Raw genomic sequence first — 19,860 nt, forward strand, 5'->3', positions numbered from 1 at the left:
CTAGATACAGTGTGAACAAGCTGTGGCTAGTTTTTAAGGTTTACAGGAATCTTTTAAGGAATCCGGTTTGCAAGTTGAAGGGATATACCCAGTAAGAAATCGATAGAAAAACTGGAGAAAGCAAGAAGAAATAAAGACACCATTCCAACAATAAATGGAAATTTTAAAACCTGCCTTTTTATCTTGAGACATAGTTATCCTATAGTTCTAATCCTAAACACTCTAATACCCCTCTCTCCTGCTCTTTCCCCTGAAACACATCCCTACCACCATGAAAAAGAAAGCTTGTCTTCATGCTAGTGAAGCTGAAGGGAGAAGACCTTCCTTCCTCTGACAGGATGTACTAAAGGCCTGTGAGAGCAAGCCTAGCTGGCTCCAGGGGATGCATGTCACTTTTCCTGTACCTTCTCTCACAATCTAATTATGGCTGAAATGAAAAAAGGAAAATTAAGTCCTGATGACTATGTGTCCTAGGAAAGGTTCAGGATAAGAGAGCCAGCTAGCATGACCAAGCAGACAGAGGACGCAGTAGCCTCTCAGAAGATGGCGTTCCCAATTTTCTCTCTCCATTATACTTCTGAGTTCTGGAGCCTGCAGGACCTAATCAAATGATAATACCTAGAAAGAACAGTAACAATACCTAACACTGACTGAGAGATGACTACATGCCATCCACTATGCTAAGTTCTGCCTATCTATGAAGTTGACACTTACAGTAAGTACCTTTGAGATAAGTACTATTACCATCCCAATGTTGCAAATGGGAAACTGAGACGGTTCCACAGCCTGTTAAGTCGTGGAGCCCGGTACTTGAAACCAAGCAGTCTGACACAAGAACTCACTATCTGTAAGTTCCTCTACATGAAACACTATGCTGCTCCCTGAAACAATAGAAACAAGGCAGATTCTAGAGCCAGAAAACCCTGAGTTCAAATCCTCATTTTACCATATACTTGTAATATGGTCTTTGGAAGGTCAGTTAACTTTTCTAAGTCTCTGTTTCATCTATAAAATAGAGGTAACATCTAATAACTCATAAAGTGATTGTGAGAATTATAGACAATTACTGTGAAGAGTCTGGCACCTAGTAGGTACCTCAATAATTGATCATTATGATTGATGGTAATAAATCATATTTGTTTAAAACTTATTTCTGAGTCATGTACCATGTGTGTGCACATGTATATGTATACACAACATATAAATATAGGTATTGATATAAATGAAAAAGGATAAACGAAGGATAAAAGTTGGCCTTCATGACCACACACACACACACACACACACACACACACAACATTTTCCCCTAACTTCTTTCCCTAGAGGTGCTGAGCATAGCACCTTCACATTTTAATTAAGGTATGCAATTGATGCATATGAAGGGTTTGCTGCCCTGGAATATGGGGCATCTATAGGAACTGGAAGGGTAAACATTGCCGTTTGTGTACACTGAAGCATCACGGCATTCTAGAAATGGCACCAGTCTAGGAACCACCCAGACTTCAGTTCAAATCTTTGTTCTACTAATACATGGCTATGTGACCTAAAGCAAGAAAGGTGATTTACCCTCTGAAGCTTCAGTTTCTCTCACGTATAAAATAGAAGTAATTAACCCTGGTAGTGTATGTTGATGGTTATAGCACATATTAAGGTCTATAATGATGAGAATATGTGTAACATATGTGGTCTCTAGTAGGTGCTCTACAAATAGTAGCTAAGTTGAAATGACATTATGCCTCTATGTCTCTATCATAGTCATACTAGAAGTCAATCAGAACTTCCATTTTTTTCATGAACCTTATTGGGACATTTTGTTTTAATACATATCAATTACTGGAGTCTCTGCCAGGACTTGCCCAAAGACAGAGCTTAAAAGTTCATTAATTTTAATGATTCCCTTGATTAGTTACAAAAAGAATTAAGTTAGATAATTTCTTTTTTTAAGTCAGTGGAAGTCAGTGTTTCATTAATATTTATTGCAAATTAACTTATGTTTTTATTAATTCTATTTTATTAACTATATTTTAATTAAAATATATATTATTAAATTATAGTTTATTAATTATACTTTTACTAGAAGAATTGTGAATAAAATTCTTTCAAATCTAGAAGGAGGTAGTTTTCCCTGTATTTAGGCAAGACCTTTTAGGCAATAGGCTGACCATTTGAAAGACTGAAAGCTGAACTCCTTTCTGTATGCATGGGGTAAAACATATACACATACTTTTTCACACACACAGTATCAAACATGGAAGAAATAGAGAGGTAAGGTTTGAGGAAAGTCAGAGAAGACTTTAACAGCAAAAAAAGCAGTCAAGAGAGCCATAGAATATAAAAACAAAAAAGAGGGTCACATGAGAGTTGCCCAGGAAAGATACAAAACATCATCTTTGAAAGGGATGTTAGGGCACTACATAATATCTGTAGAAATGTCCGGTCTCCTGAGAGATGGGCACTCTATCAATACAAGGTATTATGGCTTCTGTCTTTATAACTGAAAGATTGATATTCTTTGGTAAGATTCCATGTTCAGCATAGAAGGAGCACAATTGGAAGTCTGAAACAGCACTTTCCCCTTTTTCTTCAACACAAAAGCCTCCTTCCAGTGTGTGACCTTCCATGCAAAACAGCTCATTTTTAAAGCATAGTTCCAGTCTCCTAAAGATCCTTGGTTACAAGCCATGGGAAAGGATATCATGTGACAGAGGCACAGTCCTTTCTAAGTGACAGGGGAAAGGTCCTGCTACAATTACTCTTAGTGAAGAGAACACAGCACCATTTGGTTAGTAAGAATTCTTAACCATATGAGAAACAGAGAGAAGATACTGTGCTCTCGTTTTCCAACTTCTCACATTTTCCCTTGTGAAAATATTTCGAGGTTACAATTAATGCGATGTGGCAGTTAAATTCCTAAGAAGTTTTAAAAAGCATGTTATAGAAGTAAATATTGGCTTTGCCTTTTTTTAAGGCAAAAAAAAAAAAAAAAACCAAAAGTGCTGACTAGAGCAAAGGAAAGTGTTTTTTTTTTTTTCCTATCCCTCCACTGTCAATAATTATTACATAAGTGTTCATGCCAGAATTGCTGAATGGTAGAAGACATCATATATTGTAAGTATTATAAACAAGTATACAATATGCAGTCAGTGTGAAGGCATTTTAAAATAGTAAGTCACTTACCATGTCAGTAGAAGAAATAGTCGGCGAATACTCTGGGGCCAGTGTGGTGTCATTAGATATTGAGAGATTAGCTGTAAGCAAAAGACAATTATTTTATACTATAAAACAAAAATAGAAAAAGACCTTAAATACGTAATTAGGTATTTCTAAAAACAGGGCTAGGCAGTAAAAATGTCTTTAATAACAACATAAGAGCACAATGAATTTTTATTTATTTTAAATGTGTTCACCTTTCACCTAGATAAAACAAAGATTTGGACACATCTGCTGTGGACACATTTTGGACACAGCTGCTGTGCTCTAATCTGATAAGAAATGATGATGAATAATTCAAAGAGATGGTATTAAAATTTGTTTCAGGCTTCAAAAAAAAAAAAAGATAAATAAAACTTCCCTGATACTACAAGGTACTCAATATATTTTGTCTAGTGGAACAAGGGCTGTTGATAATTGATTAAGTTAATCACTGGCTTCGGAATGTAAGGAAAATCTCCCATATTGAAGCTTTATTAGTTAAGACTTAAATAATGTGTAGTTTTGGGAAATTTCGACAGTGTATGAGAAAGGTTATCTTTTTAACATGTGTGAAAACAAAAGAAAGTACTAAATAATATAAATATAATGGAGATGAATATTTAATCGAATTTTAAAAATTATTTTCATACAATTTGGCGTCATTTATAGGTTTAAGATGGCACTTGAAGAAGAACCTAATGTATTAAACCAGCCTTCCTCTTGGAAATCTTTTGTTCCGTTTTTAAAATTTTATGTGTCTGAAAATTAAAACATAGTATTTAAAAAGTACTCTATAAGTAAAATATTTTGTCTTTTTCAGATAAGCCTTTTTCCTATTTTGTGAAGCTTTAGGTATTATAAAATAAACTATTAGAGCATATTCCTAATTTATAGAAATATTATAAAACAACACATCAGGGTTTTTATTTGTTCATTTGTTTGTTTAGGGTCCCACAGTTTATTAAACATCTGAATTGCTAGCTACTGTTTGGTGCCTATTCCAGTCCCTCTGAGCCACTAGCTTGCCTTTTCAGTTTGCCACGCTTCAAGTCCTGCCTACATAAACCTTTAAGAAGAAACATGCAGGTTTTGATAGCTGATATTAGAATACGAGATCCATAAGGGAGGAACAGAAGAAGCTTATCGCGTTCACTGTTTTTCCCTAAAATCTACCCAGTGTAGCTCTTAACAGGAACTCAAAAATATTTGTTTACTGTCAATAAAGGAAGTTAGAAAAGAGGGCATTTCATGACTAAAAATAAATGACAGCAGATAAATTGGGAAAAAAAGAAACAAGAAAAACAAACTAAGAGAGAGAAAATATTTAGCTTGAGCCCTACTTTTGGTCAATTTTGGAATTCACTCTGATCTTTCAAGACTTTAGATTGTAAAACTGTTAACCTAAAGCTAGCTGTTGCCAGAGTTTCTCTATTTCAGCAGTAAAGGAAGTACATGTGCATATTATCTGTGTTCTTATTCTCTCTGTTTCATTACAGATCACAGAGGGAATTAAAATAGGCTGAATCACATCAAAAAGCTAATCCACCACGATCATGTAGGCTTTATCCCTGGGATGCAAGGTTGGTTCAACATATGCGAATCAATAAATGTGATTCATCACATAAGCAAAACTAAAGAAAAAAATACAAGATTATCTCAACAGATGCCAAAAAGGCTTTGGATAAAATTCAACATCCATTCATGTTTAAAAAAATTCTCAACAAACTAGGTATTGGAGGAACATACTTCAAAATAATAACAGCTATATATGACAAACTCACAGCCAACATCATATTGAATGGGCAAAACCTGGAAGCATTGAAAACCCCTTGAAAATCTGCACAAGACTTCTTCTTTTCCTACTGAATACCCTTTATTTCATTCTCTTGCCTGATTGCCCTAGCAAGAACTTCCAACACTATGTTGAATAGGAGTGGTGAGAGAGGGCATCCCTGTCTTGTGCCAGTTTTTTTTTTTTTTTTTTTTTGAGACGGAGTCTAGCTCTGTGGCTCAGGCTGGAGTGTGGTGGTTGTGCCAGTTTTCAAAGGGAAGTTTTCCAGTTTTTGCCCATTCGGTATGATATTAGCTGTGGGTTTGTCATAAATAGCTCTTATTATTTTGAGGTACGTTCCATCAATACCGAATTTATTGAGCATTTTTAGCATGAAGGGCTGTTGAATTCTGTCAAAAGCCTTTTCTGCATCAATTGAGATAATCATGTGGTTCTTGTCTTTGGCTCTGTTTATATGCTGGATTTGTTTATTGATTTGTGAATGTTGAACCAGCCTTGCATCCCAGGGATGAAGCCCACTTGATCATGGTGGATAAGCTTTTTGATGTGCTGCTGAATCCGGTTTGCCAGTATTTTATTGAGGATTTTTGCATCGATGTTCATCAGGGATATTGGTCTAAAATTTTCTTTTTTTGTTGTGTCTCTGCCAGGCTTTGGTATCAGGATGATGTTGGCCTCATAAAATGAGTTAGGGAGGATTCCCTCTTTTTCTATTGATTGGAATAGTTTCAGAAGGAATGGTAACAGCTCCTCCTTGTACCTCTGGTAGAATTCAGCTGGGTATTCAGTTAGGAAAAGAAGAAGTCAATTTGTCCCTGTTTGCAGATGACATGATTGTATATTTAGAAAACCCCATTGTCTCAGCCCAAAATCTCCTTCAGCTGATAAGCAACTTCAGCAAAGTCTCAGGATACAAAATTAATGTGCAAAAATCACAAGCATTCTTATACACCAGTAACAGACAAACAGAGAGCCAAATCAGGAATGAACTTCCATTCACAATTGCTTCAAAGAGAATAAAATACCTAGGAATCCAACTTACAAGGGATGTAAAGGATCTCTTCAAGGAGAACCACAAACCACTCCTCAGTGAAATAAAAGAGGACACTAACAAATGGAAGAACATACCATGCTCATGGATAGGAAGAATCAATATCGTGAAAATGGCCATACTGCCCAAGGTTATTTATAGATTCAATGCCATCCCCATTAAGCTACCAATGACTTTCTTCACAGAATTGGAAAAAAACGGCTTTAAAGTTCATATGGAACCAAAAAAGAGCCCACATTGCCAAGACAATTCTAAGTCAAAAGAACAAAGCTGGAGGCATCACGCTACCTGACTTCAAACTATACTACAAGGCTACAGTAACCAAAACAGCATAGTACTGGTACCAAAACAGAGATATAGACCAATGGAACAGAACAGAGTCCTCAGAAATAATACCACACATCTACAGACATCTGATCTTTGATAAACCTGAGAGAAACAAGAAATGGGGAAAGGATTCCCTATTTAATAAATGGTGCTGGGAAAATTGGCTAGCCATAAGTAGAAAGCTGAAACTGGATCCTTTCCTTACTCCTTATACGAAAATTAATTCAAGATGGATTAGAGACTTAAATGTTAGACCTAATACCGTAAAAACCCTAGAAGAAAACCTAGGTAGTACCATTCAGGACATAGGCATGGGCAAGGACTTCATGTCTAAAACACCAAAAGCAATGGCAGCAAAAGCCAAAATTGACAAATGGGATATGATTAAACTAAAGAGCTTCTGCACAGCAAAAGAAACTACCATCAGAGTGAACAGGCAACCTATAGAATGGGAGAACATTTTTGCAATCTACCCATCTGACAAAGGGCTAATATCCAGAATCTACAAAGAACTCAAACAAATTTACAAGAAAAAAACAACCCCATCAAAAAGTGGGCAAAGGATATGAACAGACATTTCTCAAAAGAAGACATTCATACAGCCAACAGACACATGAAAAAATGCTCATCATCACTGGCCATCAGAGAAATGCAAATCAAAACCACAATGAGATACCATCTCACACCAGTTAGAATGGCAATCATTAAAAAGTCAGGAAACAACAGGTGTTGGAGAGGATGTGGAGAAATAGGAACACTTTTACAGTGTTGGTGGGATTGTAAACTAGTTCAACCATTATGGAAAACAGTATGGCGATTCCTCAAGGATCTAGAACTAGATGTACCACATGACCCAGCCATCCCACTACTGGGTATATACCCAAAGGATTACAAATCATGCTGCTATGAAGACACATGCACACGTATGTTTATTGCGGCACTATTCACAATAGCAAAGACTTGGAATCAACCCAAATGTCCATCTGTGATAGACTGGATTAAGAAAATGTGGCACATATACACCATGGAATACTATGCGGCCATAAAAAAGGATGAGTTTGTGTCCTTTGTAGGGACATGGATGCAGCTGGAAACCATCATTCTTAGCAAACTATCACAAGAAGAGAAAACCAAACACCGCATGTTCTCACTCATAGGTGGGAATTGAACAATGAGATCACTTGGACTCGGGAAGGGGAACATCACACACCAGGGCCTATCATGGGGAGGGGGGAGGGGGGAGGGATTGCATTGGGAGTTATACCTGATATAAATGATGAATTGATGGGTGCTGACGAGTTGATGGGTGCAGCACACCAACATGGCACAAGTATACATATGTAACAAACCTGCACGTTATGCACATGTACCCTAGAACTTAAAGTATAATAAAAAAAAGAAAAAAAAGAAAATCTGCACAAGACAAGGATACCCTCTCTCACCACTCCTACTCAAAATAGTTTTGGAAGTCCTGGCCAGAGAAATCAGGCAAGAGAAAGAAACTATCCCTGTTTGCAGACAACATGATCCTGTATCTAGAAAACCCCAACTTCAAACTATACTACTTGGCCCTAGTAACAAAAACAGAATGGTACTGGTACAAAAACTGACACACAGACCTATGGATCAGAATAGAGAATCCAGAAATAAGACTGCACATCTACAACTATCTGATCTTCAACAAACCTGACAAAAAGAAGCAATGGGGGAAAGGATTCCCTATTCAATAAATAGTACTGGGACAACTGGCTGATCATAAAGCAGAAAATTGAAACTGGACCTCTTCCTTATGCAATATACAAAAATTAACTCAAGATGGATTAAATACTTAAATGTAAAACCCAAGACTATAAAAACCCTAGAACACAACGTAGATAATACCATTTAGGACACAGGCATGGGAAAAGATTTCATGACAAAGATGCCAAAAGCAATTGCAACAAAAGCAAAAACTGACAAATGGAATTTAATTAAACTAAAGAGCTTCTGAACAGCAAAATAAACTATCAACAGAGTAAACAAACAACCTACAGTACGGAAGGATATTTTTGCAAACTATGCATCTGACAAAGGCCTAATATCCAGTATCTAAAAGGAATTTAAACAAATTTACAAGAAAAAAAAAAAGCCTTATTAAAAAGTGGGCTAAGGACATGAACAGACACTTTTCAAAAGAAGACATACATGTAGCCAATAATCATAGGAAAAAAAAAAAAAAGCTCAACATCAATGATCATTAGAGAAATGCAAATCAAAACCACAATGAGATACTCTTCACACAAGTCAGAATGGTTATTACTAAAATGTCAAAAAAAAAAAAAAAAAACAGATAGTGGTGAGATTGTAGAGAAAAAGGAACACATGATCCTGTATCTCGAAAACCCCACAGTCTCAGCCCAAAAGCTTCTTTTTTTTTTTTTTTTTTTTTTGAGACGGAATCTCGCTCTGTAGCCCAGGCTGGAGTGCAGTGGCCGGATCTCAGCTCACTGCAAGCTCCGCCTCCCGGGTTCACGCCATTCTCCTGCCTCAGCCTCCCGAGTAGCTGGGACTACAGACGCCCGCCACCTCGCCCGGCTAGTTTTTTGTATTTTTTAGTAGAGACGGGGTTTCACGGTGTTAGCCAGGATGGTCTCGATCTCCTGACCTCGTGATCCGCCCGTCTCGGCCTCCCAAAGTGCTGGGATTACAGGCTTGAGCCACCGCGCCTGGCCTAAAAGCTTCTTAAGCTGATAAATAACTTCAGCAAAGTCCCAGGATACAAAACCAATGTGCAAAAATCACTAGCATTCCTATATATTAACAACAATCAGGAACAAACTCCCATTCACAACTGCCACAAAAAAGAATAAATGCCTAGGGAATACAGCTAACCAGGGAGATGAATGATCTCTACAAGGAGAACCACAAACCACTGCTAAAGAAAACAGAAATGACACAAACAATGGAAAAACATCCTATGCTCATGGATAAGAGGAATCAATATTGTTAAAATGGCCATATTGCTCCTAGTAATTTATATATTCAATGTTATTCCTATTTAACCACCATTGAGATTCTTCACAGAAGTAGAAAAAACTATTTTAAAATTTATATGAAACCGGCCGGGCGCGGTGGCTCAAACCTGTAATCCCAGCACTTTGGGAGGCCGAGACGGGCGGATCACGAGGTCAGGAGATCGAGACCATCCTGGCTAACACCGTGAAACCCCGTCTCTACTAAAAAACACAAAAAACTAGCCGGGCGAGGTGGCGGGCGCCTGTAGTTCCAGCTACTCAGGAGGCTGAGGCAGGAGAATGGCGTAAACCCGGGAGGCGGAGCTTGCAGTGAGCTGAGATCCGGCCACTGCACTCCAGCCTGGGCTACAGAGCGAGATTCCGTCTCAAAAAAAAAAAAAAAATTATATGAAACCAAAAAAGAGCCTGAATAGCCAAAAAGAACAAGGCTGGAGGCATCATGTTACCCACTGTTGGTGGGAGTATAAATTAGTTCAATCATTGTGGAAGACAGTGTGGCGATTCCTCAAAGACCTATAGAGAAATAACATTTGACCCAGTCATCCCATCACGGGGTATATATCCAACGGAATACAAATTGTTCTATTATAAAGACACACATACACCCATGTTCACTGTAGCACTATTCACAACAGTAAAACCATAGAATAAACTTAACTGCCCACCAATGATAGACTGGATAAAGAAAAGGTGGTACATACACATCATGGAATACTATGCAGCCATAAAAGGAATGAAATCATGCCCTTTGCAGGGACATGGATGGAACTGGAGGCCATTATCCTTAGCAAACTAATGCAGGAACAGAAAACCAAATACTGCCTGTTCTCACCTATGAATGAGAGCTAAATAATGAGAGCACATGGACACACAGAGGGGAACAACACACTCTGGGGCCTATTAGATGGTGGAGAGTGGGAGGAGGAGGAGGATCAGGAAAAACAACTAATGGGTACTTGGCTTAATACTTGGGTGATGAAATAATCTTTAAAACAATCCCCCATGACACACATATAGCTATGGAACAAACCTGCACATGTACCCCAAACTTAAATGAAAGTTAAAAAAACAAAAACAAAAACAAAAATAGGCTAAACGATGTTTGGCCTAAACAATAAAGCCAAATGAATCCATTCTCAAAAGGAAGATGTTAGTAAATAATTATTAAGAAAATCTAGGTTTGGCCGGGCGCGGTGGCTCAAGCCTGTAATCCCAGCACTTTGGGAGGCCGAGACGGGCGGATCACGAGGTCAGGAGTTCGAGACCATCCTGGCTAACACGGTGAAACCCCGTCTCCACCAAAAAATACAAAAAAAAGCTAGCCAGGCGAGGTGGCTGGCGCCTGTAGTCCCAGCTACTCGGGAGGCTGAGGCAGGAGAATGGCATAAACCCGGGAGGCGGAGCTTGCCGTGAGCTGAGATCCGGCCACTGCACTCCAGCCTGGGCGACAGAGCGAGACTCCGTCTCAAAAAAAAAAAAAAAAAAAAAAAAAAGAAAATCTAGGTTTGTATTACTATGTTCTAAAAAGCTGAAAGAACATTTTCTTACATTGTATTTCTTCATTTGAAAACATCCTAGAGCACATAATGGCTATACTTTTATACCCATTTCATATTGGATGAGACTCTGAAGCTTCCTGTGCCAGGTTACTTCCCCAGGGTTATAGTTTATCAGAAGCAGAGTTGGTAGCAAGACTTCCTTCAGCATTCTTTCTTCTCCTACGCAGCATTTCTAACCATCAAAATCAGGTGATTTATGTGGCCACAGAATTCAAGGTGAGATAGTACTTGCCAGTGTTCGATGATGTGACTCTCAACCATGACCTGAAATGTCTGATCTGTCTGAGCTTTTGAGGAAAAGCAGCATATGTGAAATTACAGATACTATTTGGATGGTGTTGAGAAGCTTCCCTTCTTGAGCTAGATTCTTTAATGCAATTTTATCAGCTTCTTGTCACGAGAGTTTGAGGGTCTTTTTGCAACACACTTTTCTGCATAAAAGCAAGGAGTAAAGACTGAGGAGGAAAGATAGTCAAGGCTCTTTCTTCATGAAATGAATGATGGATAATAAAGGCCAGGGGTGCACTAAAACAGGATTGCAGTCTGAACCGTTAGTAGCTGCTCTCAAGTTTTGGATAAGCATCAATTCTGTTCATTTAAATTCCTTTTAGAATTTCAATGTTTTCCCCTAAGACAAGCTATTAAAGCACATTGGCTCTCAAAATCCCAAAAGACCAGCATCAAAAGGACAGTAAAAAGTATATAACACGTTCCCTACTTCTTTTAATAAGCATCTGCTTCAGAAGAAAGACTTGAAAATAAATACATTTAAAAAGCACTTTCATAAATGCATATTGGCAGGGTATGTTAGACTCCATAAACAAGACGAAAAGTAAATTTCTTTAGGCTCACAGAAAAGAAGATGATCAATCCCAATTGGAAGCTTGGTCTACAAGAACCATTGGTTACCATTTGGATCCAGGTGTAAATATTTTGGCAACCAATTGCAGAATGATCCATATATATGGAATCTGCAATCTCCTTAATTAGGATTCTGGAAAAGTCAAATGGAAAAACTAAAATACTTCACACTGTCTCTCCCATTTGCTCAGCATCCTGGCTCATGAGGCAAAGAAACCCTTTGCCCTAGGAATCTGGCTAATTTAGATTTAGACAGTTATCACTGGGACAATCTCTGTTTCATACTGGCTTTCAGGGAGCTTCCACAGGTTGATCATTTTCCATATTTGGATTTTCATATCTCGTTTCTCCTTCCCATGTATCAGATTTTAGCTGATTTTCCAGAATGAGGGAATGAATATTATAAGTGAGAGACCTTTTAAAATGTATCTGTGACTTTTCCTTCTTAGCCTATTTATACCAAAATTATTTTGTGTGTGAAAAATCAGACCTTGGCGATGACCTTGAGCAGTAAGATATAAATAACTCCCACAAGCTTAGCATTCCAATAATGGAACACTAGGCATTTCAGCTGACTTCTTCTTTACGTTTAATGAGAGATTTAGAGAAAGAACAAGGGGATCAAGCATGGCTGCAGTTGTGGGAGCTGTGAGAGAAAAAAAGGAGATGACATCCACATGTCAGTGTTGGCATACCTCTTGCATAGGGGAATATCTATTGCACTGTTAAAGGTTGTCCCTCTTTATCTTCTAGTGACCCGGCCTCAGGAACTACCCCAAGGCTCCTCTGCTGTACACATTAGCAGGAACTGTACCATAAGGAACAGGTACGAACTCACGTGAGACTGTGAGGTCAAGTGTAAGCAACAATTGGTCACTAAGGCCATAGCTGTCTGCTTTTATGTATAACCTAATACAATGTGGAGAAGGGAGTACTAGGATTGGGCTTGAATTCTGGACCCAGCAACTTCTGAGCACAGTACCCTTAAGCTCCCTCACCGCATAATCTTGAGGAGTTACTTCCCACCTCTTGACCACATGTCCCTCATTTGTAAAACTGGATTTGAAACCAACTACCTCATAAGGTTACTGTGCAGATTAAATAACACAATGTAGGCAAAATTGTAAACACAGTGTCCAGTATCAGGATAGATCTAAATAAATGGCAGCTAAGATTACTCCTAGCTTGACCCGCAGAAAGCAGACCTTGTCCCTGGGATGAATGCCAGCTATCTCTCAAGATTTATGTGATGGTTAAATATACATACATAATGTTATTAAGATATAGTTGATTAAAATCCCCTAGTAAAATGTCTGGCACTTGGATGGTACTTAATAAATATTAGTCTAATCTGAACCTGTGCCCCCAACATGGCTTCTTAGGGTTATAATAATGTGGCACTGATTAACCTGATGTGAACAAGAAAAACTTTTAAGACTATTTTCCATGATAATGAAACTTTAAAGTTTTATTCTGTTACATTTAAGAAATATCTTAAGGCAATTAAGTAACTAGAAAATAGATAAAGGATAAAATTAAATAAGCTCTGCCACATGGTCATGTCAGATTTATTTAAGGGTTCTGGATAACTTGAGCACACTAGTACCTTTTGATTAAGTCAAACACATATGCTTTTAATTCCTAGGTCAATAAAGGCAACAAAAGGTAAAAATGGCTTTTGAGGGAAGACAAAATAAATTAGGAAAACTGGGAGAAGTAGCTTATAGGGAAATTATTTGCCACTATCTCAATCTTAAGTCTTAAAACAGATAAAATCAGCAGTAAGTCTTTCTTTGTTTTTTCTTATTATCCTTTTAGTTTTCCCAAGTATCTTCAGCAAGCCTTAACGCTTGAGATTTTCACCACAACTAGGCAAGTTCAAGTTGCATATTCTTTAATCTCCAGGCACTATTCACAAGTTCACCTACGATGTTGTGCTGGAAGTTAAAGAGCTGAGCTACTGTGGAGATATTAAGATGAATATATTTAAGCTGCATGGTGGCATGCACCTGTAGTCCTAGCTACTCAGGAGGCTGAGGTGGGAGGATCATTTGAGCCCAGCAGTTTGAAGTTGCACTGAGCTATGATCGTGCCACTACACTCCAGTTTGGGTGACAGAGCAAGACCCCACCAAAAAAAAAAAAAAAAAAAGATAGGTATATTTTGTCACCAATTTCACAAAAACTTCTCTCTCATACCCATCCATCATTACATTTTGGAGATGTGTTATAGACATTACTGTGGGGAAACTTTTACAAATCTGCTTTTATATAAACCCAAAACTAGAGAATTTTCCAGGTCTGATGACAATCCCATTTTCTGATTCCTGCAAGCATTATGCAGAAATTGCTGAAACATAGGTTAAGACAGGAAAAGAAAACTAAAATGATGGGTCTCCTCCAAAATACTATTACCATAGATGACAAAATGTCAACTGTGCCGGTAAAGGATTCTCACAAATGCAAGCCTGAGGGATGCTACAGCAGCAGAACTTGTACTTCCTTGTTTTACCATTAGTTTATGATTTAAACCTACTTCATAAAGAGGGAATGGCATACAATAAAAATAAAATCACATCTATTATGATATAGTTCATGGAAGGTAAGTTAGGATGATCTTTATTTTCTAATTTTCTTTTAATGGGCTTTGTAATTATAAAACACATATTGACTATAATATGGGAACACAGGGGATTCAATCCAGCAGTTCTTTTCAATGGTTATAACATATTGGTGCACAGCCCTTATTAATATATTAGAAAAATTATGTAGAAACAAATGATGTTGAAACTCTAGTGACAACTATTTTAGAGCATCTAGAAGCCTCCTTATGCTGTGAATGACAAAAAGGTATGGAAATGGAAGCCATGGCTACTTCTAGTCACTAGGCTTGGTCTTACAGTTTCATACCAGGAAAAAAGCCAACTTTTACTTGAAGATAATATACACAGGGATGCACTTGGTTCCTGAGAAAGAATTTACTCACCTTATTCATGCATCTATTATTAAGCATTTTCTCCTGGAACAGTCAACAATAAATCAATAAAATATATCCCTTTTGTTAACAATATAGTGTCTGTCCCTTTGAGGCTATTTTTCTTACTTTTGTAGTTCATTATTTTTAGCAGTTTCTTTTCCCTCAGGATGTAAAACTGACACCTGGTCAGAAAATTTTCTTTGACCCTTTTCAAAATATTAATGTGCCTCGAGTATACAGTCACTGCAAGATTTACACATTAGGCAAATGAACAGAGGTATTAGAGTAGAAATTTATTTCTAAAGTTTGGATTAAATGAAACTCTCACTTTTGTTCATTCAAAAAGCAATTAACACTATTTAAAAAAATACATTTTATAATATGTGTGTGTGTATGTGTGTATCCTACTTGATTGCAAGTAGCACAATTCTTTTTTCTATTATTATACTTTAAATTCTGGGATACATGTGAAGAATGTGCAGGTTTGTTACACAGGTATGCACGTGCCATAGTGGTCTGCTGCACCCATCAACTCGTTATTAGGTATTTCTCCTAATGCCATCCCTCCCCTTGCCCCCAACCCCCTGACAGGCCCCGGTGTGTGATGTTCTCCTCCTGTGCCCATATGTTCTCATTGTTCAACTCCCACTTATGAGAGAGAACACGTGGTATTTGGTTTTCTGTTCCTGTGGTAGTTTGCTGAGAATGATGGTTTCCAGCTTCATCCACGTCCCTGCAAAGGACATGAACTCATTCTTTTTTATGGCTGCATAGTATTCCATGGTACATATGTGCCACATTTTCTTTATCCAGTCTATCATTGATGGGCATTTGGGTTGGTTTCAAGTTTTTGCTATTGTGAATATAGTGCTGCAATAAGCATACGTGTGCATGTGTCTTTATAGAACGATGTATAATCCTTTGGGTATATACCCAGTAATGGGATTGCTGGCTCAAATGGTATTTCTAGTTCTAGATCCTTGAGGAATCGCCACACTGTCTTCCACAATGGTTGAACTAATTTACGCTCCCACCAACACTGCAAAAGCATTTCTATTCCTCCACATCCTCTCCAGCATCTATTTCCTCACTTTTTAATGATTGCCATTCTAACTGGTCTGAAATGGTATCTCATTGTGGTTTTGATTTGCATTTCCCTAATGACCAGCAATAATGAGCTTTTTTTCATGTTTTTTGGCAGCATAAATTTCTTTTGAGAAGTGTCTGTTCACATCCTTTGCCTACTTTTTGATGGGGTTATTTTTTTTTCTTGTAGATTCTGGATATTAGCCCTCGTCAGATGGATAGATTGCAAAAATTTTCTGCACAATTCTTAAAAAGCAGTGAAACAGGTCCTCAGAAAATGTTTGTTGATGAATGAATGAGAATTTTAAAAGCAGAGAGGACAGAAGAGAGAACAAGTGAAAGTTGGGGGGATGCCCAAGTTCTGTTCCCTATTTCCAAAATTCTAGTATTTATGTTTTTGAATAAATTAAACAGATTCCTCTTAGAAGAACTGAACACCTCGCCTCTAGGACTTTAAAGTCTTTTTCTTAATGACTATGTACAGTATACAACACTTTTGTAGTCTCGAGAGTCAATGGAATAGTATTAATTACTCTAACTACAATGCACTGAAGCCTTAACATTTTTTTTGTAAATACAGTTTCAATGTTTCATATTTGTCTGTAACAGCACACTGGTTGCTAATTTTTGGGGAGAAGGCCGACTTGCAGTAGAAGCCTTGTTAGTATCTTTCCCTAGGAAAATTTATGAGAAAATTAAATGTCTGAAATCTTTAAAGAATACAACCATTATAAGATTAAACACACTGGGGCATCTTTTGTAGGATAGTGAGAAATACGAAAAAGAACAAATTTTTACTCAATGTCCATTAGGTGCCAAACAATTTTACATATACTCTCTCATTTAACCTTTATAGTAACCTCTAAGAATAGGCACAGTTACTAACTCAGTCCAGAGATTATCAAACAAAGAGATTAAGTAATCAGCCTAGTTCAGGATAACAATGAAATTTAAACTCAGTTTTATTTACTCTAAAGCACATAGTATTTACACTTTATCACATTAACATTTCTAAATTGGGATGTTGGTGATGAAATTAGATATTATGTATTATTCTTCAACTGGATATTTTTTAGTTCTCACTTTTGGCTTTTGAACTAAATTATCTTTTTTCTTACACACTCTGCTATGTAATCGTTGAAGTACAGTGGAAAATTTAACATCCCTTTCCTCTACTAATTAATAGCTATCCCATTTCTTTTTTTTTTTTTTTTTTTTTTTTTTGAGGCGGAGTCTTGCTCTGTCGCCCAGGCTGGAGTGCAGTGGCCGGAACTCAGCTCACTGCAAGCTCCGCCTCCCGGGTTCCCGCCATTCTCCTGCCTCAGCCTCCGGAGTAGCTGGGACTACAGGCGTCCGCCACCTCGCCCGGCTAGTTTTTTGCATTTTTTAGTAGAGACGGGGTTTCACCGTGTTAGCCAGCATGGTCTCGATCTCCTGACCTCGTGATCCGCCCGTCTCGGCCTCCCAAAGTGCTGGGATTACAGGCTTGAGCCACCGCACCCGGCCTAGCTATCCCATTTCTAAGAAAAGCAAATCTTAGCACAAAAACCACCCACGTATGGCATGTATCCACTCAACATATGTCAGACTTTCTGACTGATTTTCCTACTAGTACTTGCAACTGAGCTTCCTTAGTTGCTCAGTAAACCTATGTGCATGACTTGGGTTACCAAGCAGTAGTTGGGAGTAAAATGAATGGAGAAAAAAGTGCATTTAGAAAAGAAAAATTAGGAAATGATTAGGCTTTCTGGAAGCAAGTGAGAAGTAAAAAGAAAAAAAGAGAAAAGGAAGTGTTACCTTGACAAAGCACACACATACAAAAAAGCCACAATATATTGTGGCCATGAAGAGAGGTTTCTTTAGTAATTAGTGGTCCCTATTTCCATTCTTGTAAAATCATTTCTCAGTTTGCAGGATCATGACTCCATCTGTGCAATTGCTGGTTCACTGTTACATACTGTCCCAGTGTTGAAAAACAAGTCATACGCCAGTTTAAATATTATTGACTCATTGAATTATTTTACTAAGAGTGCATGTTGTGATGAAAGGCCAGTCTTTTGTTATTTTTAGAATACTTACTTGAGCTGTATATGCAACTGTATTATTCTCTCACTATCATCTCTCAGTTTGATATCAAGAAATACTAAATTTATGATGAATCTATTCAGTTTGCTACCAAAAAGCAGTAAGGTTATGGAGAAGTATTAACATTGTCAAAAAGTACTAAGGTTATGGGGGAGATACACAATTATTAATCTGATGGGGCTTTGTTAAATATGAAATTGTCATGAAAATGCAAATAACTATCCACTGCCTTTTTCCAAACCACAAACAGATTTCATCTCCATAGGTTCAAATAATTCTTCATATTCACATATATATCTTTCATGAGTACCAATAAGAGGTACAACCAACACTCTTGTTGCAAAATGGGCCAACTGACCAACAATGTATGCCTAGAAGGAAGGATGACAAAGACAGGTCTGTTTATTCTATTACTTACACTTCAAGGCTAAATACTAACCCTAAATTTTAAGGATCGGTAATAGCAATAATAATGGCAGCTAACAGTTGATTACTTATTACATATTAGAAACTGTCATAAGAATTTTATCTGTAATAGCTCTTCTTTTTCCTTCAAAATAAATCTATAAGGTAGGTACTATTATTAACCTTAGTTTACAGATTAGGAAGATGGGGCTAAGCTACCTTGGGAAAAGGAACTTGCTAAAAGTCATACATTTGGCCTTAGCCAAACCAGGACTTGAATATAGGATCTTCTGACTTAAAAGCCCTGTGACACTACTTTATTGGTACCAACTAGAGGTAGTAGGAATTGCCAGAGTCCTACTGGACAACTTCCTAGTTACTCAGCACTGACTTTTTACACAACCTGGGAAAAACTGGACAAAGGAAAAGCTATCACCACTCATGCCAGCACTTGCCATGCAAGTATAAAATAGATTCCACCCTTAATGTCACTTTTTCAAAAAAAACAAAGATCCTTCTTAGAAGGAAGATTACATGTAAAACCATAGTACTTTTTATAATTTGAACACCTTTAGATATGTCTTCCTTGGTTTCACGTTACCTTCTCTAACATCCAAATAATAAAACAACCAACACAAGTTTCCATTCACCTCAGGTAGGTATGGGGTTGACATTAGATGGTTTTCTCTGTGTGACAGGTGTGCTGACAAAGCCCTCATCTGGCTTCATGAATACCTCAAAGTACTTTTTTTCCTTTAGAAAATCTTGATGTATGATTACTCAAACCTATCTAAGAAGTCATAAATAAACGTATACATATATTTATATATAAATTAATAAATGTAAGGGAAGGCTGAAAATCTCACAATTAAATGTTTATAAAGCCAATATTTTGAATACCTGGACTTCCCTGAAAGTTCAGGTTGTATGGTTATTGGGAGGTTTTATCCCCCTTCTCTCCTAGGAAGAGCACCATATAGTTGAGTGACAATAACATCTGTGTTTCTCGGGGGAGCACATTTAATTGATTCTAATAATAATATATATCATGGGTTGAGTGATATACATTGTGCTTGTTTCCAAGTACTTCTTAAATTATCAAATATTTCAAATCAGTATACAGCTGAACACTAGTTAGCTTTTAAAACTATATGGCATTCTTGTTAGTCTGAATCTTTAAATTTCTACTTTGTATATCTTTCTGCATTGCTTTTAAATATGGTTTTTATTTTAATGTGTGCTGATTTTTCTTAACACAAAAAGAATCCATGAGTGCAAAGTCCAACAATGCCCCAGCTTGTCATCAGTGTTACTGACTGCCTCATTGTGAGGGAAGTAGTGTTCTCTTTTTTCTCAATTCAAGACACATATCGGTCTTCTAAGACTTCTCCACCAATGTAGCAGAGAAGAATGAGTTGCATACCAAAATATCTAGGAACAATCTGAAATGGCATGCCACAAGCATAAAAACAATTTGTAGTATCTTGCTTATTTTTTAAATTCATGAGCATT

General features: G+C 37.4%; 1 protein-coding gene across 4 annotated transcripts in view; it reads right to left on the reverse strand.

The window, feature by feature from the left end:
* SLC4A4 (solute carrier family 4 member 4) overlaps positions 1-19,860 on the reverse strand; it is a 397,907-nt gene that overhangs the window by 86,552 nt on the left and 291,495 nt on the right. For all 4 annotated transcript variants that reach the window (XM_033214484.1, XM_033214486.1, XM_033214483.1 and 1 more), the window contains exon 15: positions 3,178-3,248. In XM_033214484.1, coding sequence (XP_033070375.1) covers positions 3,178-3,248 — 71 coding nt within the window. The remainder of the gene's footprint in view (positions 1-3,177; positions 3,249-19,860) is intronic.

This window comes from Trachypithecus francoisi, unplaced genomic scaffold (assembly GCF_009764315.1).
Source record: "Trachypithecus francoisi isolate TF-2019V2 unplaced genomic scaffold, Tfra_2.0 Lachesis_group1, whole genome shotgun sequence".
NCBI classification, from domain to species: domain Eukaryota; kingdom Metazoa; phylum Chordata; class Mammalia; order Primates; family Cercopithecidae; genus Trachypithecus; species Trachypithecus francoisi.